The sequence below is a fragment of the Chaetodon trifascialis genome, chromosome 17 (genome assembly GCF_039877785.1).
Source record: "Chaetodon trifascialis isolate fChaTrf1 chromosome 17, fChaTrf1.hap1, whole genome shotgun sequence".
NCBI lineage: Eukaryota > Metazoa > Chordata > Actinopteri > Chaetodontiformes > Chaetodontidae > Chaetodon > Chaetodon trifascialis.
Genome location: NC_092072.1, coordinates 17,015,582 through 17,038,587, shown reverse-complemented (window position 1 = coordinate 17,038,587; position 23,006 = coordinate 17,015,582). Strand labels below are relative to the sequence as shown.

Genomic DNA, 23,006 nt, shown 5'->3' with positions numbered 1-23,006 from the left:
AAACGCATATGTTTTCATGCGGTTTGGCCTCTCATTTACACGCAGAGTTCTTTCACGGAAAACGATCATTTTTAAAAACTCTGGCCAAAGTGGAGATTTCTGAAAATGTTGGCTATTTGTCGGTGTGTAAACAGGGTTAAACGACATTTTAGGTTCCGAAATGTCACAACATGTGAAAGAATACTTACTCGCACCCATAGGTTTGGCATAGTTATGATGCGCTCGACGGCGTGTTTATCTGGGTTCATGTAAACGACATTTTTGAAAACGATGTTGTGTGCATGATCTTATTTTTAAAAACGGAGGGGCCAAAATGCCCGTTTTCCAAAATACCCTGCTACGTGTAAACGTAGGCTGAACCTATGAACAAGCAAAGTAAGTGACGCTTTAAAATGCTGACAAAACATAGAGTAGGCCCGAAGACTAATGCAACACATTTTATTAAGAATGCACTCACTGTACAAATATTGAACATAGAAAAAGTTCAACCACTAAGCTATATCACGAAAACATTTAAATGAATAATGTATGACTTGGGGGAGGGGAGGTGGGACCACAAATTGACATTTCAAATTCACTCCAAAACTGTAATTTCACTCAGAAGTAGCTGGTGCCAAAATCAGTGTCCAGAGCAATTAGGTGATGACCAGACTAAACAAGTAAATATGCTAACCTGCGAGCAACCTCTTACCAAAGTCACAGTAACCGAGCATCGTCTCAAAAAGCCAAACTATTATTTACCTAAAATATGTTCAATTTTCTGCAACATTTCCAACATGCAGCAGAGGGAGCTGTTCCTGCTCTTTGACAGCAGATTATTGTAAATGACCACTTGTTGTGGCTTGTCAGTTTGATCAACACATTAGGTTCAAGAAACTAATTTTATTCATGACTGAAAAAGTACTGACTAAACTGTTTCAGTGTGGATGAAGAGCCAATTAGGTTACAAAAATACATCTTTTATATGCACCGTGGATAACATCGGCGAGCTTTTTCGGGCAACAATTTACTCAGTTCAAGAAGAACACTTCAGTTTGAGTATTCCAAAATGGGTTACACATGATTATTCTTTGTTGTATTTACAGTAATTAAGGGCATGTCCCACCAGTAAAGTAGAGAAGGATGAGGGAAACGTAGCTGCATGGAACTACTGATGGGGCAGTTTGGCAGTTTGTGATGAGGTTGCAGGTTAAGACACACAGCAGCCAGAGTTGTTATGCTGTGGCCTCAGGGTCTGTCGACCCCTCTGGATCTTCATCATTGTAGATGTTCTCAGCCTGGAAGGAGAATCGGTGTGTCAGTCAAATTGTTATGTCAGTGTCAGAGTCAGTGGCATTTTTTGATGTTTAATGAAAAAAATTACATGAATACTTATGTCCTCCACTGTGTATTTCGCATTGTCCATATTTCATTTTCTTTTGAGATTTTATTAATGTTAAGGTTGCCTGAAGACAAGTGTAGTGTAGTCTCAGCTGTCTTACCATTTGCCAGACTTGCATTATGTTGTCTTCTGACACAGAGCAGATGACCCAGGGCTCGTTGGGGTTCCAGGAGAAGTCAGAGATCTTGGCTGTGTGGCCTCCATGGATAAACTACACAGAAAATAACCCACCATTTTCATTAGTATGACGTAAAATGATATTGCCAATAATAGAGAATCTCAACTTCCAATGTTCAGCAGACTTCAATGAGACTCACCAGTAGCTCAGGGGGGCCATCCTCTGCATCTTCTGGTGACTGCTCCTCCCCGATTTTACTACCAGACCGACAGAAGAGTTACATTTGTATTTGTACTGTAATTTGATACTGTGACTGTGCTGCCATTAAAATGCCCCATGAGGGTGTTTCAGGAGCACAGTCTTCACATAGTCTGTTGTTCAGCAGCCATAGCTTCAATAACTGTACTGCAGTATTTCCTCTCATTTTTACATTTTATCCGTTTGGTTTATGTGCATAGGGTTCATTAGCAGAAGGAAAACCTTAAGATTGCTCTGGCTAAACCAGATCAGACACATAAAGAAGCTGAGAAAAGGTCTTGAATCATCAGCGAGACGCTTGATTCACAGGCCAGCAGCCACTGACTGGGGTTGCAGGACATCATCTCAGCAGCAGCAATAGAGCGAGAATGCAACACAGCTACATTTGGTGGACATGTTGTTTACCTGAGGTCCCAGACATTGAGGCGACGGTCTGTTCCACTGGATGCCAGTATGGTCTCATTATGAGGTGACCACTGAACCTGTAACAGCCAGTCAAATAACTCAAACTGGGTCACACTAAATAGCAAAGCACATGTACAATACTGAAACTGTTGTCACAAAGAATTTGTCAGGAACATTTATCTCAGTGTTTGCTGGGCAAGTGCTGATGCTTCAGGCATCAGAAATTCTTCAAAGCACAAATCCCATCCGTCTGAGAACTTGTGAAATAACAATTTCTAACTCCATCAGTATGATCAAACTTCTTCCATCATCTTTTAACTGACTACACAAAATATCCCAGTAGTCTTATTTCAAGAAAATGTCATGAGTGATAAATATCTTACCTGGAAGATCTCATCTTTGTGTGACTCAAAGGAGTGCAGCTTCAGTTTCAAATTTCTCAAGTCCCAAAGAGCCACAGTCTGTGGGTGTGAGAGACATATTACACATCTGCCAGATTTTCTTAAGGTCTGCAGTAACAGTGCAGTTAGAAAACAACAATAATATTATCAGTATTCATTTAGTCAAAGCGCTATAAAATGCACACAATATCATAGCATTAAATGCCGTGCTGTTAAATTAAAGCGGGGTTGGAAACACTTGAGACTCCAACAACAGTAAACTAAATATGACGTGTCCCTTCAAAACCACCTCCAACACACGAGTGCACACTGCCTGACAACTGCTGGAGGTCGAGAGCGTTCAGGAGAGCGCAGCACATTGTTGTCAACGCGAACCTTATCCTCATGTCTCAATCACATGTAAGGAAACACCTAACATCATCAAGAACGTAAACAATGAACACGGCTACTGTCAGCACTCAACTGTCAAACTAGCATGTTAGCATGGGGAAAGTCTGGCTGCACTTTCTCTGCTATTCTTGTGCGACTATCTTGCTTTAGCTTTAGTAATATGTCTGTCTAGACTCGTAGAAGACAATGAGTGCACGGGCAGAACGCCGGTCCGTAGCTGATAAATGTAGTGAAACATTGCATTACCTTGTCTGCAGAGCCAGAGGCGAGGATGAACTCGCTGTAAGGGTTAAATGACAAACAGTTGACCTCTGCTGTGTGGGCGTCTACTGCGTGGCTGGGTTTGGAGGTATTGTTCGAACGAGTGTCCCAACTGAGGAGAAAAATGACACACCATTTAATGGGCTGTGCAAAAACCACATAACTTTTCAGGTGAACTGATTCAACTGCCTGTCAGATTTGATTTATTATCAAGTTTCTTACATCATGAGCTTCTGGTCATCTGCTACAGATCCAAAGAGTGATTCGTGAAGCAAGTGCCAGGAGACGTCTTCCACCACAGCAGTGTGACCAGTGAAGATCGTCTTCGCATCGACAATCTTCCCCTCCTTTGGCACAGCACTTATGTCCCACAGACAGACTGTCTACAGATTGAGAAGGATGAGGGATAAAAATCCATCAATATTCATGCAATTTCATGTAATGTAGCTTCAGTAAATTTAAACTGGTGACCCAATAAAATTAAATAAATAATGCTTGACAATACCAGTATACAGCGATGAAACCTGACTTCTCTCTTACATGATCATCTGATGCACTCAGCAGTGACCCGGACAGGTTTGGATTCCAGGAGAGACCATAACCTTCTTTCTGATGCCCTCTGAGGCGCAGATCAGGGCGACACTCGCCAGAAGCATCTGTTAACAATGAAATGAATGCACAATGTCTAATACTTTCATACCAACTTGTCCACTTTACTTTCAAAACGTGTTCAAACAACTTGCACTTTGAGCATTATCTGTGTGTGATCTATGTACCAGGCTTGGAGGGGTGCTTGGTGTAGTCAAACACCAGCACATCCGAGGTGGGGGTCTTGGTGGCGATGATGCAGGGGTTTTGGGGCATGTAGCGGGCACGGTTCACCTCTCCTTCATGGCTGATCTTAATTTCTATCTCAATCTTACCACTCACAGAGCCAAAGCCTCCAAACTCTGCAGGGAAATAAAAGGATATAATGTTTATAGTATGCAGACAATATGGAGGAAATACATACTCTACTGGCTTAAGACAACTGACTTAGGGAAAATATGTCTGATCTGTCCAATCACAACGGTGACTGAAACCCACTCAACTGACTTTTTATTTTGCAAACAAATACAAAAGGCAACTACATTACAACAATCACAATAGTAATAATGCTAAAATTAATATTCTTGTTATCATTGCTGTATCATCTTTCAGGTTACGACAAGATTAGTAATGTGCATGTACACATGGACCTAATATAAGTACACATTACATGAAATGTGTGCCTAAATGAATTTTCACACCTATTTAACATGCGATTATTCATGTCTCTCACCTCCTTTTTCACTGTCATAATGTGAGGCATCAAACTGGGCATCATCATTGGGCAGCTGGACGCTGGCAATGACCAGGTGATTCTGCTCATCGGATGTGTGAGTGCCCAACACCAGCCGGTGCACACTGTAATCCTTTCCCTCTGGCCTGGTAAGGAAAAAAATGTCAGCATTAATGCCATTCACACTCATTGAGAAATTTCATATTATTATACACTTAATATTTCTATTGGCCCATGGTGTAAAAATGTTTACCTGGAGACATCAGGCAGCCACTGGGCAGTAAGACTGGGCCACTCTAAAGCGTGGGTCATAACCAGGTCATACAGGAAGGGAGTGTTTTTCTTCCATATCTTATACTCCTCATTTATCACCCTTTCCTCAACTGCATCATCAAATGCACCTGCTGAGAGGACACGGAGAGTGACAACAGCACCAGTGATGAATGACAGAGCCACAAGAAGTTCAGTGTTCATTTATTTCAAACACGTGCGAGATAACTTTTACTAACTAGGAGTATCGGTTAAATGCTGGGGAAATTGCAATTGCATCGAAGCTATAGTCAACGCATCAATGACTGTTAATATGGCACTTAATCAGCAGCTGTTTAGGAATGTCTTTGCAGACGACAAATGTCACATAAATTAACTCCCGGACTCACAAATGTTCAGTATGTAGCAGTGCGGATGTCTGTTTTCAGAAGCCTATCAACGTGAGCTTACTTAGCTATCACGACCGCCCTCTTGTTAACGTGCATTATTTCGATTTAGTAGACAATGGCGCTACGGCCTCATTTGCAACTACGGTATATAGTAGCCGACGTCGACTGGTGGTGAGCAATGCGAAAAAAACGGAAAATGAAAACAACATTGTTAAAGCTCACACAATGAAAATTTACCCGGCTTTGTTACAACTGGTAAAGGCCAGCAGAGCAGCCATGGTAGCTAGCTGCTACCTAAGATAGCTTGGTAGCTAGTTAAAGATGTCAGATTACCGCGTTAGTCGTCGCTAACAACAAGAAACGCCTTCATTTTACCTTCCTTGTCCGCCATTGCAGGTATAAACCACACAAACTTATGGTTAACTGAGACGCGGAGACAAAGAGCCTTATTTCAGGCTCTCCTCTTCTGTGCTCTGCTGAGTTTAGCTCACTGACCGAACGATGCTAAGCTAACCGCTAACTGAGCAGCCAGGCCGACCGGGGACGTAGGCGCATTCGCGCGCTAAGAGCAAGGGGGGCGTCATTCCACCAATCAGAGCGCGACGCTCGTCTTAACCAGCAGAGGGCAGCAGCAGGTCTTGTAATGCTGCCTTCAAGCACCTACTGTATATCAGTCACAGAGGACCAAGATCAGTTTTAGCTACGACATAAGTGGTCTGTGGTACAATGCTTTCTTCAAGGATTCTTCTTTATTCAGTGATTAATACAATAGAGTACTGCAGTTACACACAGATAATTTGGTGATATCAAGTTAACTGCTGACTTTCAGGGTCACATTTCAGAAGTTCTTCTCTCCCATTATACATCTCAGGACCGTAACGTGCTGCAGACACATTGATGCGTCACTGTTAATAATCCAATGATGTACTATTTGATAATATATCAAGAGTGACCAAACTACTTTTATATTTCAACTACATTTTACTGCTAACTCTTATGTACCGTAAACTTAAGTAGGACGTTTCATGCAGTTTTTTTTTCTTTTAACTGTAATGGGGTATTTTTTCATTGCTGTTTAGGTACTTTTATCCAAGTAAAGGATGTAAATACTTTTTCCTGTTCAACTGTTCAAAAGCAACCCACATGTACTTTTTTAATGTACTTATAGCGTGTATTTGAACAATAAACCCTCTATAATTACATCTTATTGTTTTATTTATCCTATTTACTTTTCCTGTATTACATTTATATTTTACTGTTGCCGTTGTTGAAATATTTGTTAATAAACTAGATTCCTAAAATGAATTTGTTCAATAACCACATTTCCAGGTGGCCAAACCGTAACGCTTACCTTACTTATCGTACACTAGTAAAGAGTAGTTTGAGAAACATAACTCTTTTTCTTACACTGTTTTCCTCTCTACGACCAACTTTCATCGGCACACTATCAATTTTCAGACATATTCATGAAAATAGACAACATTCCTTTTCTTGTTGGCTATTGGTCAATTGTCAATTCACCTCTGAGTATGAAGCTATGCGATTGGACACGTATACAAAACGGATCTCTCATTGGCTGAGGCTGACGCGGGCCCTTAAATTGCAAATAAAGCTCAAAGCGAACTTGCTAACCACCGTGTCTAGCATGTCCACTGTGTCCTGAGTAACAGCACACTCGGCCATGCCGTAAGCATGTCCTCAGCGGATATGTCCCACACACTCGGCATTCTCCGGTCACTGTATCAGCACGTACAGACACTGGAGGAGTTCGCAGACAACATCGTGTTCAGAGAAGGACAGAGAGCGTTGCTGACTGAGCAGTCCGACACAGACCGCTTCAAGTCCTTCGTCCGGGGGGTTTTTGTGTGCGTTGACAAGGAACTACAGCAAGTACCAAGCTGCAACCAGGTAATTACATTTCCCCGTGTGGGATCAATAAAGTCCTATCTTATCTTATCTTTCCCATAAAGTAAAAAAAAAAAAAAAAAAACATATAACGTGTCACGCTCCTGAAGTCATGACGTACTTCTATAAATTATGGGAACAGTAGCTAGTTAACCCTGCTGTGACGGTAACTTAGCTTTCATTAGGGTTAGAATCATATTATAGTATTGTATATGTTATATTATGGCCTAATATTCCACATGAATACAACATAAGACGTTATCACTCAATTTTGGTGGTAAAAAATTTCGTGCAGAGGGGCGTAGGCAGGATAGTTGCAGTTAAACATTAAACTGTCATCAAAGGTGGCTGACTGTAAGTGACTCTTACTAAATGGACTGATCTTCAGAGTAAATACATTTTATCGGAGAAGCTGTCAGGTTCATAAGATCCAAAATTTGATGTTTTCTTGTTGCAAAAAGGATAGGAACATGTCAGGGTTTAATAATGTAACTCCATTGAGAGAGGCTTACTTTTTCTGTTGATGTTATTTCTGCAGATCTGCACTCTCCCTGAGCTGCTGGCCTTTGTCCTGAACAGCCTGAAAAGAAAAAGAAAAAGAAATGTCTTGGCACACGGCTACAATTTTCTGTCCCTAGCTCAGGAGGAGCGGGATGCGGACCAATTCAAATTCCAGGGAGATGTAACTCAAAGCGCTGCCTACATCCACGGCAGCGACCTGTGGAAGAAAGTCACAATGCGTCTGGGCACGGACCTCACACGGTACCTGTTGGAGAGCTGCTCTGTGTTTGTGGCAGTGCCTCCTTCATGTGTTTTCCAGGTGTGTGGCGTTCCTGTCTATGATAGGGTGTCCATGACAACTGCCTCCCCGGGCTTTTATCTCCAGCCTCGGTCCAGGACACATAATGGTGCTCGGTATGGAAGATATCGAGATGCAGTGACCTTGAAAAGGAGACAGGAAGTTGGGAATCCTGCTGCCAGCAAGAAAAGGAGCAGAATGCATGTAAGAGTGAAGAAGGGGAAAAGAAAGAGAGAAGCTGATCAGAAGGATGAGGAGGAGATTGTGACTTGTTCAGGAAAGAGGAGAAGGGTAGGACAGCAAGAGGCCACACAGGAAATCCAACAGGTTAGCTGTGAAACAGTGGAGGAAGGGCAGCCCATGTCTGTGGAACCAGCACTATCTGTGAAGCTTTTGGAAGATGGCGCTCCTGGTTCCAAACAGCCTTTTGAACTGCAAACAAGCATGCTTCCCTTGGAGGGAGGACCCAGTTGGAGATCAGGTATTTTCCCCCCTTTGCCTCCTTCGCAAACTTTCATCCGCACTCTAGGATTCCTGTATGGGGGAAGGGGCATGCGTGGCTTCCTTCTCAATAGGAAGAAGAGGAGCGCTGGTGGGTGCAGAAGGCTTCAAGGCCAAGATCTGGTACGAACAGTCTTCTTTGAGGGGCTGGCGTATCTAAATGGGCTTGAGAGGAAACCGAAGAAACTTCCCCGGCGTTTTTTTAACATGGTCCCCCTGTTCAGTCAGCTGTTACATCAACACAGGAGGTGTCCTTACAGCAGAATACTCCAGAGGATGTGCCCACTGGTGGAGGAGAGAGATGCAGGACAAGGGGAGTTAAGCTCTCTTTTGCCTCAACACTGTACACCTCACCGGGTCTACCTGTTTGTCAAGGAATGCCTCTTGGCTGTCATCCCTCGGGAGCTGTGGGGCTCCGACCACAATCGACTTCATTTCTTTGTCAGGGTCAGGGGCTTCCTGCGCAGTGGCAAGTTTGAGAAGCTCTCACTGGCTGAACTGATGTGGAAGATGAAGGTGAATGACTGCGATTGGTTGAAGATCAATAAGACAGGTAAGATCGTTATGGGTTGTTTCTCCTGCTACATGAATTTTGGCTCACTTAACCAATCCACTCTCCTCTGCAGGCAGGTTCCCACCCAGTGAGCTCTCATACCGGACACAGATCCTAGGTCAGTTCTTGGCTTGGCTTCTGGACGGCTATGTTGTGGGCCTGGTTCGAGCTTCTTTCTATGTCACTGAGAGTGTGGGCCAGAAGAATGCAGTCAGGTTCTACAGACAGGAAGTCTGGGCAAAACTGCAGGACCTGGCCTTCAGGTACACGCGCACACACACGCCGGCAAAGGCTCATAAAGTCATGGGACACTAACTAACAGAGCATTTTTGTGATTTAGAGGTCACCTCTCCAAGGGTCAGATGAAGGAGTTGACTCTAGCTCAGGTGGCGTCCCTCCCCAAAACCACCGTCATCTCCCGTCTTCGCTTCATTCCAAAGACTGATGGCATGAGGCCTATCACACGGGTGACAGGAGCAGATGCCAAAACGAGGGTACATTTTGAGTAACGTTCATCAAAGTGTTGTGTTGTTACATGTTAGAGTGTGTACACATTTTTTAGGACATTTCTTTTCCCCTGCAGCTCTACCAAGGGCATGTGCGGGACTTGCTAGATATGCTGCGGGCCTGTGTGCGCTCCACTCCATCCCTCCTGGGCTCCACAGTGTGGGGGATGACGGACATCCACAAGGTGTTGAGCACTATAGCTCCAGCCCAGAAGGAGAAGCCACAACCCCTGTACTTTGTTAAGGTTGGTTTTTGTCCTTCCTTTGTTGTTCTGACTGACATAACGGTGTATTTTAAGCAGTCCTTCTCATACTGCATATGTAAAACTGTGAAAATAGATTTAAGTAAACACTGTGTTCCTCCCTTTATTTATTCAGTCTGTCTCTTCTCTGTATTTAAGGTGGATGTGAGTGGAGCTTATGAGAGTCTGCCTCATGACAAACTCATTGAGGTGATAGGTCAGGCTCTGTCACCGGTTCAGGACGAACTCTTTACCATCCGCCGCTACAGCAAGATCTGGGCTGATTCGCACGAGGGCTTGAAAAAGGCCTTTGTTAGGCAGGTGCTGTCATACACACACATACTGTGCATAGTGTGCTCTGCGTATTGAGTCTGCATACACACAAACATGTTTTGACCCAACTGGATTTTGTCCTGTTTGCACGTACAGGCTGATTTCCTGGAGGATAACATGGGATCCACCAACATGAAAGGGTTTGTGATGTCACTGCAGAAAAGAGGAAAAGTTCATCACGCCATACTGGTCGAGCAGGTGAGAGTGACATCCTGTGACTTTTTTTTAGATGAGGATATTCCATTGTTTTAACCTTCTTCGATTCTTTGAAACTTCTTTAAACCCAAGCCTTTCATTTCTTTGCTTCTTTCAGCATTTCTGCTCAGATCTTTGCGGCAGAGAAGCATTGCAGTTCTTCACCCAAATGCTTACGGGCAGTGTTGTTCAGTTTGGGAAGAAGTAAGCATTACCAACATGAAATAGTATATGAGGAGCTTATTCATGTGTAATTGTGATCACATTCAAAGTCATGTCAGTTTTACTCATATAGCCCAATATCACAAATCACAATGCCTCGAGGAGCATTACAGTCTGTACAGGATATGACATCCTCTGTCCTTAGACCCTAGATTCAGATCAGAATAAAATGTTTAATAAAGAAAAATGGAGGACGGCGGGCAACAGAGGAGGGTTCACAGATGTCGTGCGTATAGAATAGATCACCAGAAAAAGTCACAATATATACACATTTTGATGCCAAAAACACAGATATATATAGATTACAGGAGCATGTTAAGGAATTGAAAGTTTTGGCATATAAGTAGGACCTGAGCCACAAGACCTCCCCTCAACTATGGAGAGCTGGAAGAAAAACAGACTACACAAACACAGAAGAGGCAGCACAGCATTCACACAGATAGGAGAGGCAGACAAACACACAGAAGGAGTGATGGTACGATGATCCAGATCCAAGCATCTGGATGAGAGACCAACAGCCAGGAGAGAGAGGAAGAGGTTCCTGGGCGGCTGATGGTCCGATGAAGGGGGCCTGAGTGAAAAGAGAAGAGAAGGAGGATAAAACTAGAGAGGGAGAAAACTCGGTACACAGTTGACTTTATGCAGGATCATCACGATTGCACTGTGCGCAATTTCTATGTAATTTGCCCCTTTTTAGTTTCAATCAGGTTTCCCTGTGTTACAGAACATACCGTCAGTGCCAAGGGATTCCTCAGGGGTCAGTGGTGTCCTGTCTCCTCTGCTGTCTCTGCTATGGCCACATGGAGAATGTCCTGTTCAAAGACATTACTGGAAAGAAAGGGTACGGCAGTCGGCTCTGGGTTTCAGTCATGTCCACAGATGTAGTAATACATCTTCAGCAGCAGAGGGCAGTCTTTCCATTTTATAGCTCGTTTCTGTTGATTGTGCGTGTTCTTGTCCTCTCTCTGTGTCCTGTAGATGTTTGATGAGACTGGTGGACGACTTCCTTCTCATCACCCCAGACTTGCACGAAGCAGAAACTTTTCTCAAGTATGACACACACCAAGTTTTTGACACACACGTGTTTGTTCATGTGACACAAGACCTCTGAACCAGCATGTTTTTTTTTTTTTCTTAGACAGCGCTACATCATCATCTTTAGCAAATCCATCATTAACTACGTTATTACCCAAACTTAACATGAAGCAGAGAGCCATACGTTTTTATTGGCAGTAAAATTGTTACTGGAAGCGATACAGTACAAGGTATTTTGACAAATGTATCTAAAGTTAAGTTTCACTTAATCAAGATGTGTGGTCATTCAAATTAGGTCAAACATCTGTAGGATGATTTAGTAATAATAACATTTCTAATATATCTAAATTTGTAGAGTCCTTTTCAAATCCCAGTTATGAAATCCTCTAAATACACCAGCAAATTCAAGTCAGCAAATTCTAAAATAAGAGTTATGAGATGATATTTTCTAAGAAGATAGATTGAGCTAATTTCAGTAAATATAAAAGAAATAAAGACAATTCAAGGAAATCAGGATAAGCTCTCTGATAAAGTATGCCTTAAGAAAAGATTTCAAGGATGAAACCCAGCCAGCTTCTTTCCCTGGGTTGTTTCAGAGCCTGCAAACTGCAAATGCTCTCTCCCCTCCAGTTTTAAGCCAGGCCCCTGGAACAGATGAATGACCTTTCCCAGTGGATCTCAAGCTCCATGCAAGCTAATGGTACTAAAGGTTCAAGAACATGGAGCAAGGCCACAGAGAGCTTTACAAGTAATCAATGAGATCGTAAAATCATTCCTGAAATGTGCTTTGAGCCAACTGAGGAGGTTGACACAGACTCTTTGTTATGGTTAAAAGCCTGGTAGCTGTGTGTTACACAGTCTGTAGTCAGTTAATTTTATTACCAGGAAGAAAAACATTGACTGGAAGGGGACTTAAAAATTGATAATTAGAAGTGCATTTGAGATATTTTTAAAACGATAAACACTGAGCTTTGTGATAGGCTGCTCAAAGCTTAAATGTAACTTGAATTTGTTTACTATTAAACACAACACCTAATTTTCTTGCTCCGACCATTACATGGCAGTATTTATTTATTGAGAATATCTATTAAGAACATAAGTCATTTTCAATACACTATCAGAGATACATTGACACGATTCATAACATTTTTAGTTCCCAGTGCTGGAGATTTGTACTTGACTTTTTGTCCCAGTTTGTTTCTTTTAAAGAAGCATCTGCATCAGCAAATACACAACGGGCTACGCATGGAAAAAGGTTGGGAGACACAGGTTTTATGTAGCACGATGCTGAATCTTCATCTTAGCCGCTGAAAATGGCACTTGCATGTTTTGTGTAGGATCTTGCTGGCCGGGGTACCACAGTATGGTCTGGTGGTCAACCCGCAGAAAGTGGTGGTCAACTTTCAGGTGTCAGGAAACGTGGGCTCTTGTCCCGGCATTCGCACGCTGCCCCCTCACTGCCTGTTCCCCTGGTGTGGACTACTGCTGGACACACGCTCACTGGACATCTACAAAGACTACTCTAGGTGAGGCATCCTGTTAGCTGTAATCATACTGTAGAGTTATTGAAGTGTGCTTCTTGCAAAACTCCTCCTGTACTTTGCACAGACTCATAAACACTCCCACTGTAGTGCAGATGATTGAATGACATGGAGCGCAGCAAACATTACAACTAAATCTCAATATTATTTCAGGGCAAATTCTCTTATTGTTGCTTTTGCTGTTTTGTTTACTTCTTCCTTTCCATCCCTCCCAGCTATGCAGGTCTCTCTCTGCGCTACAGCCTTACTTTGGGCTCTTTCCACTCAGCTGGACAGCAAATGAGGAGAAAACTAATGGCTATCCTCAGACTCAAGTGCCATGCCTTGTTCTTGGACCTGAAGGTCAGGGAAATATTTGTTATATTTAGATATCTATCTACTTATATAACTTATATATATATAAGTTCAAAGTGTTCAAAATCATGCAAATGCTCACCATTAAGATTCAAGTATTTCCCTGATACAATGATAGGAAAAACGATAGAAATACAGAATGCTGCAGGAATAGAAGGTAAGAAGTGAAATTCAAAGACAACCTGGAACAAGCAGCAGCAAACTCAGGAGCTAGTATGGCTCTTATGTTCGTTCTGAGTGCTTGAGACTAAGATTCAAAGGATTTACCTCACAAGTTCTGAAATTTTGTTGGGTTTAATACATTAGATTGGACACATAGACTTAGCAGGGACACCTCTTATCTGGGGCGGCACGGTGGCGCAGCAGATAGTGCTGTCCTCACTGCAAGAAAGTCGCCGGTTCAATCCCCGGGTCGGGCAGGGCCTTTCTGTGTGAAGTTTGCATGTTCTTCCCGTGCATGCGTGGGTTCTCTCCGGGCACTCCGGCTTCCTCCCACAGACCAAAAACATGCTCATTAGGTTAATTGGTCCTTAGCTGTGAGTGTGAGCGTGAATGGTTGTCTGTCTTGTATGTTGCCCTGCGATCGGCTGGTGACCGGTTCGGGGTGTACCCCGCCTCTCGCCTGTTGACAGCTGGGATAGGCTCCAGCCCTAAAAACCCCCCCAAAAAATGGATAGTCGGGTATAGACAATGGATGACCCTCTTATTGCTACAAGTCAAGACTTTGACCATCCAATATTAGGATTTTTAGCCATGCAAATGGTACGGCTATAGAAATCACTTTGTTGTCAGTCATGTCATAACTTTGGTCCAGCTTAAATATCTCATCAGCCATTGGATGGATTGCCTTATAATTTGGTGCAGACATTAATGTCCCTCTCGGGATGAATTGTAATCACTTTGGTGACCACCATTGCAGGTACCGGTGATAGCTATATATGCTAAACTTCAGCATATTAACATTGTCATGGTGAGCATGTGAGTATGCTGACATTAACATTTTAGCTCAAAGCACTGATGGACATACGGCCTCACAGAGTTGCAAGCATGACTGTGGACTCTTACCCTTTTTGTCATAGGCGTAGTTACCTTCATGCAGTATTTGTGGAAAAAGTAAGTAAAAAAAGGGTATATGTGAGTTGACTGTAGAAAGGTGTAGGCTCTCCACACTGTGTTCAAATGAGCTGCAAAACGAGCATACCTTAGCTGTGTCCTAGTTAAGGTGTTACCTCCTTCCAAGGACGTGGCTTACAAAGATCAAAACCTGAACCCTGCACTTCATCTGACAAACGCTGCAGGTCAGGTAGCATTTGTCATCATGTAGAGTCAAAAATGACCCCAGAAGCTAATCTCAAACTGCAGCAAAGTGGTAAAATATCAGTTGTAAACATGTCAGGATTTATGATAGCTGAGTTTATGAGCCATGACATTTCACTTCTGCACAAAATGGGCAAACAATATAGCAGATTTGGTAGCAAATATCAGGAGAGTGGGACAATCTGTGAAACAGGTCACAAATACTAATACTACTAATACAAATACAAATACAAATACAAAGACAGTTTTCCTTATTGCGTTTGATTGAGATGCATCAAGACCAACATTTTTCTCTTTCACTCCCTTTCTGCACCTTTTGCTTTTGTACTGAATGTAATCATGGATACCTTTTCCTTCTCAGACCAATTCTCTTGAGGCAGTCCACAAGAACATCTACAAGCTGGTGCTCCTTCATGCACGCAGGTAAGGACACCGACCTTACGTTTGACTCTCTTTTCCAAACCAACATTAATTATGCAATTGTTGTCATGTGATATGCACAAATACCAATGTCTATTAATTCATGCTGCTTATTCAAATTCATCCATTTCATTTTCGCCTGAAGTATTGAAATATGGTTGTAATAATCACAAATCGGGAACTTGACACACTATTTGGTTCCCCTGTTGAATGCATTCACTGGCCTTGATAAATAGGCCTGTGAAAGTAATACTGCTATTAAAATAAACGTAGGGGTGGTTTTCGATCAATGTCTGCTGAGTTGAGAACTAATTGTACCGCCTTTTATCTTGTATGTAAATATCTGCACAGACAGGGCTTTTTTCTGGCTTGTTTTGCAGCTTTTATTCTTTTTTTTGTTTGTTTTATTCTCTTTAGGTTCCATGTTTGTGCACAGAGTTTGCCCTTTGGTCAGGCGGTTGCTAAGAACACTGAATACTTCCTGCAGATGATATGGGATATGGCCAAGTATGCCAATCAGCTCATCAGGATCAGCAACAAAGGCAACATTTCCCCCTTCACACATCTGGAAAAAGATCAAGTTTAAAACCTGTTTTCATCATTTGGTATCTCTTCCCTTTGTCCAGGACTGATTTTAGGCAGTACAGCCCAGACTGGCGTTGTGCAGTATGAAGCAGTGGAGCTGCTTTTCTGTCTTTCCTTCTTGCTAGTGCTGTCACAACACCGTGCTCTTTATAAGGATCTGCTACCACACCTGCACAAACGTATGTACCCTCAGGAAACACTCACACACACACAGCAGTATGATCTTGTACTGTAGTACAAGGGTTAGGGTTAGGCTCAAGTCAATTGATCACTATCCTCTTGACAGGAAAGCGCAGTCTAGAGCATCGTCTGGGGGACCTGAGGCTGGCCAGGGTCCGACAGGCCACTAACCCCAGGATGCCTGTTGACTTCTTGGCCATCCAGACGTAGGCTACCAGCTCCCAACACAACCATGAAACCCTCCACGGCTGAAAGTGAGAGTTAAGTAACTTAATTGAAAATGCCACCACGGAGAATTTTACCCAGCTTCTGTCAAAACTAAGACACACAAAACTTTTTTCTTTTTTTTTTTCTTTTTTTTCTTGTCTTGTCCTGTCCTCTGGTTTTAAAGGAGTGAGATGAACAGTGTGTTATCTGTCATTTGGATTTATCTGATCTGTCACAGTGCCAAAGGACATGTATTTTTCTGCTGTGCAGGGTTGGGAAAGCTGGCTGCAGAGAGAGACACACATAGTGTCCTCAGTCATCAGATATAAAACACTTGTGTGATAATCCTCCGTCATAAACGCACCCTATAAAACAGCAACCACCAAATCAATAAAGGTGGATAACTGAAAAACATCTAACCACTGTACCAGATCACATCTCATCCCACTGTTGTTTGTCTCTGTGGACTTTGATTTACACATGTGGTAGTTTTCCACTAAGAAGGCATGACAGTGCTTTTAAAAAAAATTATATGCAAGTTCCCAGAAATCAGCCACCACATGAAGTCAAATGATTTTTGTAAGATAAGCAACTTTTGCTGTAGTACGTAATCTTCAAGAAAGCTCTCTGCAATCAAAGTTAAAATGAGTGTATCAACTACATTTATGTTTAACTGCAATGTTTTGTAAATGTGGAATCAGTGTGCCGTGTGTTTCAGGATGATGTGTTAGACTGAGCGCTATTTACGTCTCGTACACTACACAACAATGTACAAACGAAAGACTTTCGCTGTTAAATAAATCAGTTTTGTTTAATGAGGAAACAAACGTGAGTCCAGCGTGACCGCGTATATGTCAGACGTGCTTTCAATTAAGATGGAACTTCCACAGAAGCAGCAGTAACAAACAGGATGTGCTTTTCTGGTCAGGAAGACAGTAAGACGGTTCCTTGCTCTGTTACTGTGTTTCAACCTCAAAGCCCTCATTGAAGTAGGTGTTTGGGTAAGCAGGGGGCTTCTTGACTCTCCCGCAGATGAGATTGTAGAGAGCCACCAGAGGGATGGAAAGCACAGGTACTACACAGAGGAGGATGATTATTGCAAACACCCAGTCTGGGTACTGCTTCGTTTCAGTTTCAGGGAATTTATCCTAAAGACAAAGACAGAAGTGGAATTCATTTTAAAAATGAGGTAAAAGTAATTATTTGACAGTTTGTGAAATTTCTTTGTGCCCAGATAGATGCCACTGTCGTATCTGTGTGCTAAATATATAAAGCCGAGAGGTGATTATCTTAGCATAATAACTACAACAGTTGCTGGTGTGTGTGTAATTTGCTTACATAATCTGGGTTCCATGCGGGATAGGTGGGGTGTGTCTGTGCCTGGGTGACCACGTAGGCAATCAACACCACCAGGAGCATTACCGGACTGATCACCATCCAGCATGCCCTCCAGTAGATGTTAGGCCTCGACCCAGTCATGAAAAGGATGTCGTCGCTAAAACTGTCAGAGGACCAGGGGACCGGAGAAAATGTTACAACCCACTGTGATGAAAATTGTATACAAATGTTACAAAACTACAGAGTTATGCTGTGCTGAAGAAGAAAAAGAAATTACTTTTTCATTCCATGGACATAAACAACTGCAGTGATCTCAAAGAAGGCAATGATCAGCAGAGGCACAGAGCCCACATAGCCATTGAAGACCTCCACCCAGTAGTTCCCTGAACCCAGGGTGAAGATGAGAGCCGTCAAGAAGGATATCAAGCAGATGATTGCTAAGGAAGTGACACACACACACACACACACACACACACACACACACACACACACACACACACACACACACACACACACACACACACACACACACACACACACACACAAAAAAAAACATTTCAGAGAGTTCAGAGAGGGAATTCAAAGGGAAATAGATTATTTTGACTTTAGAACAGCTTAGGCTGATTTGCAGGTACCTGTTGCAACCGCCTTAGGCATCCACTTGGGCAATAGTTTCAGGTCATTGATGGGTGTGAGGACTCCCTCTATGTTGCCAAACATGGAGGAGAGGCCCAAGCTGAAGAGCATGACGAAGAACAGTATGGCCCATACCTGCGAGCCTGGCATCTCTATCACTGCTTCAGTGAACACGATAAAAGCCAGGCCAGTACCTGAGGCGCTCTGGGGGAGAAACATGAAAGAGAGCAAGGTTGAACTGACTGTACATGTTCCACCAGCAGAGTACTGCACGTGGTCAAAGAGAAGGGAGGCAAGAGCAGAGGGATTTAAGGGAGGAGGGCAATTAGAAAAATGAGATGAGGACAAAAAGATTATAATGTACAAGACTGGATGTGCTTTCAGAGTTACGACACCTGGTCAAGGAATGTTTGTAGATCACAGACCCTCAGGGACAAACTGGCCACCCGTTGTGGAAATGTACCATTTAGATAGTCAAACCAGTCATCATAGTTTTCAAGTGTTATGTTCTGGTCTGGCAAATCAAAGTGGTTGGTCAGTTCCAAGATGTTTCTGCAGATAGGATACAAAAACAGTGGCATGATGCCTCACTGGCATCGGCAAGAGAAAACGAATCTTAAGAATTACAAAGAATGTTTGTGCACACGCACTCCTCTCGACAGGTGTTGAAGGCGTTGGTAGCTTTAAATCCCAGGATGGAGAAGATGGAAATGGAGGCATAGAGAGATGTGGCACTGTTTATGAGTCCTACGATAACAGCGTCCCTCTCGCAGTTATTTCTAATGGACATAGAGGAGACAAAACGGCTTTGTAAGTGATCACACAAATCACCTTAATCGTAGTGAGGGAGTTGATGAGTTTTAGCCCTTACTTCTGCGGATTATAACTGGAGAAAGCTATGAGACCTCCAAAGGCCACAGAGAGAGAGAAGAAGATCTGGGTGGCAGCGTCCAGCCACACCTGAGGGTTCTTCAGTACGTTCCACTACAGCAAGTGTAAAAACAGCATGTCAGGTCAGTGTGCCTGGGACACATAATACAATCTTACAACACCTAATGTGGGAGGAAGGGACCAAACTCACATCAGGAGTGAAGAGATACACCAGGCCATCAGTAGCTCCTTCCAGAGTGAGGGCCTGGATCAGGAAAATAGTCAGCACCAGGTAAGGGAATGTGGCTGTCACATACACCGCCTGAAACATGCAAACACATTACATATCCCTCATTAGCTCTGCCTTTCTACATCTTACTGTAATTATCAGCAGCGATATCAAGCAGCTAAGATACAGAGGCTGATTTTGAAACAGGACTTAATACATTTTTCACCAGGTAAACGGACCTTTCCCATGGACTTGATGCCTTTGATGAAGCAGATGTACACCACACACCAGGCGCTTGCCAGACAAATGACCAACCACCAGTGCAAGGAGCCACTGATACTGATGTCAGTCGTGATGTTCAAGGTCTCACGGTACCAGAAGTAATTCACTGGAGTGCTCTTTTCACACTCCAAATCGTAGCCTACATGGATGCATACAGTGTTAATAGTGTTTACTTTGGTTTAAAGACACACTGACTTTTGCAGCAGTTCATGACTTTTGGCAGTATTGAAATGTTTCATCAAGAAATGTGTTCCTCCATTTAAAAACTATTTATCACCATGAAACAGATTTTAATAGCTTGATATATCAAAACTGTGGAGCACACCTTGAAAAAAAGCTTGTGTTCTTTTTATTTTATGCTGTGGTGCAGTATCTATTTGTGCCATAAAACAATTCAGTATATTTACTGTTAAATCTGCCCTGAAATGCCACACGGAGCCTGGTAGTTAACCACTCCTCTTGGTGATAGTCTTGTAACTTTATGAGGTTTATGAAATTGGCAAACCAAATTTGATACGAGCTGCTATCAGGACACAGTTCTATTATTGCTGGCACTGTGGAAGTAACAATCAGTGTGTGAGGATAAACGTAGCGAGGGCAGCTAGAATGGCGGGTGGGTTTACTTGTTACCTGTGCGGTTAGCGTTGAGTGGACACTGGCTCCATGGCAGGGGCTCTTGGAAGGAGTGAAAGAAATACCAGAGCACCCAGGACAGGATGGTGTTGTAGAAAATGCTCACCAGGAATGACACAACCATGGAGGCAATTCCTACATGCGGGAAATAAATAACCATTTTTCACTCCACGAAAAAGTTTTTGAAAAACCCTTTTTGATGAATACAAAATTGTTTTTTTTTTTTTTTTGTAAATACATGCTGAATGTTATATATAATATTCTGAATTGGACACCAGCATCGTGTTTAAAAAAAGTTGGGACGGGGCAACCACAGACTGCACAAATCATCCAGTTGTTTAGAAATAATGTTTCTCAGTCCACAATTTCAAGGAATTTCACCATCTACAAGCTCATAATGCCATTAAAATATTCAGAGAATCCAGAGAAATCTCTGCATGTAAAGGCTGAAAACCAACATTAAAAGCCTGTGACAGCACTGCAGTAAAAACTGACATAATTGTATAAAGGATATAGCTGCACGGGCTCGCAGTTGGTATACACAGTGCTTTGCTGCAAATGCAAATTAAGATTCTGCCATGCAAAGCGAACCCTCGAGAAAAGAGCAGTGTGTCTTTGTAGTAAAAGAGTGCAGGTACTTGACTGGCCTGTCGTCCAAACCCAAAAATGTGTTGACCATTTAGAAGTGCAAAATGCTACAATGGAGCCCCCGGACTGTTGAGCGACTGTCATATATCGAGCCAAACATGCCTGACCCAACTTTTCTGCAATGTATTACAGGCATCAAATTCTGAGTGAGCGTGTGTTTCCAAATAACTGAGTTTGAATGTTAAATATCTTGTATTTTACCGTATTCAATTGAATTTCAACCATAAAGGATTTGCAAATTATTGCATTCTGTTTTTATTTATGTATTCCATGTCTCAGTTTTCTTGGAATTGAGCCAATAATTCTAGGCCACCCACCGACTCCACCCAGCAGCGGTGAGATGGAGTTCCAGACGCCGATGCTGCTCATGCGGAGCCTCTGTCCTATAGCCAGCTCCAGGTAGAGCAGAGGGAGGCCCTCAAACACGAGCGCTATCAGGTAGGGGATGAGGAATGCACCTGAAGATATGATAGAGACATTTACCTCCCAGTTAGACATCAGACAGATGAGTCTGTCTTTAACAACAAACTTTGCGTAGAATTGTTTGAATAAGGTTGTGGCTTTTTGAAACATCTTAGTGAAACAAATGGCAGCCTTAACTATTCTAATCAAGACATAACAAGCAAGGTTTCAGGCCACCCTAATAAGTGCACGGTTATATTAAAACTGAAATGCATTTAGGCACTTGCTGATCAGTGGAATTTTCCTGCGGTTTTGCAAGTGGACAAAATCTAAAGTTGATTTGGGCTGGAAAAGCGGTTCTACTTAAGATCTGAGGCTGGAGGTACTAAGAATAAGGTGGCAAATTGATCACAAAGCTGAGGTCAAACAGAGGCTCAGCTTAGTGTAACACTGACTGTGGGACTCAGGAATCCCAGAGTTAATATGTGAAGTTGACAGACTCTTTGTGTATTCATGGGATTGGCTGTTGACATAAATTAACCCTGATCCAGCTCCTTTAGGACCCCGCGGCTTTTGGACTCAAGTTATCTCACTGGGAAGTAGGTGGAAGTAAATACAGGAATTTGGGGCAGTTGAGCTGAAACAATCCCTGATGTTCACCGTGATCCATCAAACACAGATAAGGTTCTCCTGAGAGCAGTCACAATGACTGTCCTCATCCAGGTGTCAATGACTAATTATACTGAAAGAAACTCAAGTGAAGATTGACTATTTTATTAATGGTTGGGTAAAATAGTCTGAAACATTTTTAGGAATACAGTATAAAAAAGTAGCAAATGATAGAATACTTAAAAATCCCTGATGGCAAATTCAAACTTTAAAGCTGACCGTGAGCACCTCACCTCCTCCATAGATTTGGCATAGGAAGGGAAAACGCCAGATGTTTCCAAGTCCCACTGCAAAGCCAATACATGTTAACAGGTACTGAATCTTGTTGTCCCATTTGGGTCTCTCCTCCACCCCAGAGTCTTTTGTTTCACCCATCCTCAGCTGGAAAAGAGGCTTCGCACAAGTCCACTTCTGTTACAAGGATGCAGCTCTCCCAATCCTGACATACACCTCAGTCAGGTACACTAGTATTTATTTTTCTTTGGTCCAGAGCTCTCTACCTGATCTCAGCTCAGTGTATGTCAGAATGAACCGTCTTGAGTGGTTTAGTCCACTTTAGTGTCACTTTAATGTCTGCTGCTTGCTTCTCATCCTCTGTCTTACTCTCTTTAGTGGGCTGTCCTTTAATGTCCTATCAGGTGCAGCTTTGAGTCAGGGAAACAGATTTTTATTGGTTTTGTAAAGAAATTAGGCCACAAGGAAGGAAGTGAAAACTTCAAGTATGAGCTTTCAGTGGTTGAATCTCCCTGCGTCTATAAAGTGGGAGTGTGCTATGGTTTGAGTATTAAATAACATGGTGATGCTGTTTCAGTGTTATACTGATTGAGAGTTTGATAATGAGAGCTGTATAACAATGAAGCTGTAACTGTGTTTTCCCCAGACTGAAAATAAGAAGTCATTACAATGTAATTAAACAGTAACAATAGTCAAATAAATTTGCCAACTGAGAAGAATAAGAGGCAGAGTCTGTGGGTGTGAGCATTCGACCAAGGTCATATTTTGGCATCCGTCCAAAAGTGCTGTGGCTTTAGTTAAAGTTAAAAATGATTAATCAATAACAATAAACCCATCATGCCTGCATTTTCTGCCTGTGAATGTGAGCTCAGGGTTACTTTATTCTTTTTACTTTTATTACTGATCTGATCTGCCCAGGCTGAACAGGGACAGGCCATATAACCCACTATCCTGCTTTCCTTCCACTGCAGCTCAA

The 23,006-nt window shown here is 42.6% G+C and overlaps 3 protein-coding genes across 3 annotated transcripts; 1 reads left to right on the top strand and 2 right to left on the bottom strand.

The window, feature by feature from the left end:
* Positions 1-413: 413 nt before the first annotated feature.
* rbbp4 (retinoblastoma binding protein 4) lies at positions 414-5,734 on the bottom strand. The gene is made up of 12 exons (XM_070983943.1): positions 5,570-5,734; positions 4,789-4,939; positions 4,536-4,681; positions 3,991-4,164; positions 3,755-3,870; positions 3,437-3,597; positions 3,200-3,326; positions 2,546-2,623; positions 2,163-2,239; positions 1,699-1,756; positions 1,482-1,592; positions 414-1,277 (listed from the first exon to the last, which is right to left on the bottom strand). Exons 1-12 carry the CDS (start codon positions 5,583-5,585, stop codon positions 1,215-1,217), a joined length of 1,278 nt encoding a protein of 425 aa, XP_070840044.1. The 5' UTR covers positions 5,586-5,734; the 3' UTR covers positions 414-1,214.
* tert (telomerase reverse transcriptase) lies at positions 5,226-17,244 on the top strand. The gene is made up of 16 exons (XM_070983942.1): positions 5,226-7,102; positions 7,638-8,952; positions 9,026-9,215; positions 9,293-9,446; positions 9,536-9,703; positions 9,860-10,021; positions 10,130-10,231; positions 10,347-10,432; positions 11,175-11,291; positions 11,429-11,500; positions 12,823-13,011; positions 13,242-13,368; positions 15,059-15,120; positions 15,535-15,659; positions 15,744-15,881; positions 15,989-17,244. Exons 1-16 carry the CDS (start codon positions 6,887-6,889, stop codon positions 16,090-16,092), a joined length of 3,327 nt encoding a protein of 1,108 aa, XP_070840043.1. The 5' UTR covers positions 5,226-6,886; the 3' UTR covers positions 16,093-17,244.
* On the bottom strand, positions 16,956-22,171 carry slc6a18 (solute carrier family 6 member 18). Its single transcript, XM_070985088.1, is given in 12 exon segments — positions 16,956-17,237; positions 17,428-17,590; positions 17,705-17,864; positions 18,063-18,267; positions 18,459-18,615; positions 18,714-18,842; positions 18,935-19,047; positions 19,145-19,255; positions 19,402-19,583; positions 20,075-20,212; positions 21,043-21,183; positions 22,030-22,171. Coding segments are annotated over 12 exon segments (1,923 nt in total).
* Positions 22,172-23,006: the final 835 nt, after the last annotated feature.

What these genes read in the sequence shown, in the direction of transcription:
- tert (XM_070983942.1), top strand. Translation starts at nt 6,887, where the DNA reads ATGTCCTCAGCGGATATGTCCCACACACTCGGCATTCTCCGGTCACTG. An exon ending in AACCCCTGTACTTTGTTAAG is followed by an intron (nt 9,704 to 9,859) that starts GTTGGTTTTTGT and finishes TCTGTATTTAAG; the next exon opens with GTGGATGTGAGTGGAGCTTA. An exon ending in CATCAGGATCAGCAACAAAG is followed by an intron (nt 15,660 to 15,743) that starts GCAACATTTCCC and finishes CCCTTTGTCCAG; the next exon opens with GACTGATTTTAGGCAGTACA.
- rbbp4 (XM_070983943.1), bottom strand. An exon ending in TGAGTGCATCAGATGATCAT is followed by an intron (nt 3,598 to 3,754) that starts GTAAGAGAGAAG and finishes CTCAATCTGTAG; the next exon opens with ACAGTCTGTCTGTGGGACAT. An exon ending in ATGGCCCCCCTGAGCTACTG is followed by an intron (nt 1,593 to 1,698) that starts GTGAGTCTCATT and finishes TTTTCTGTGTAG; the next exon opens with TTTATCCATGGAGGCCACAC.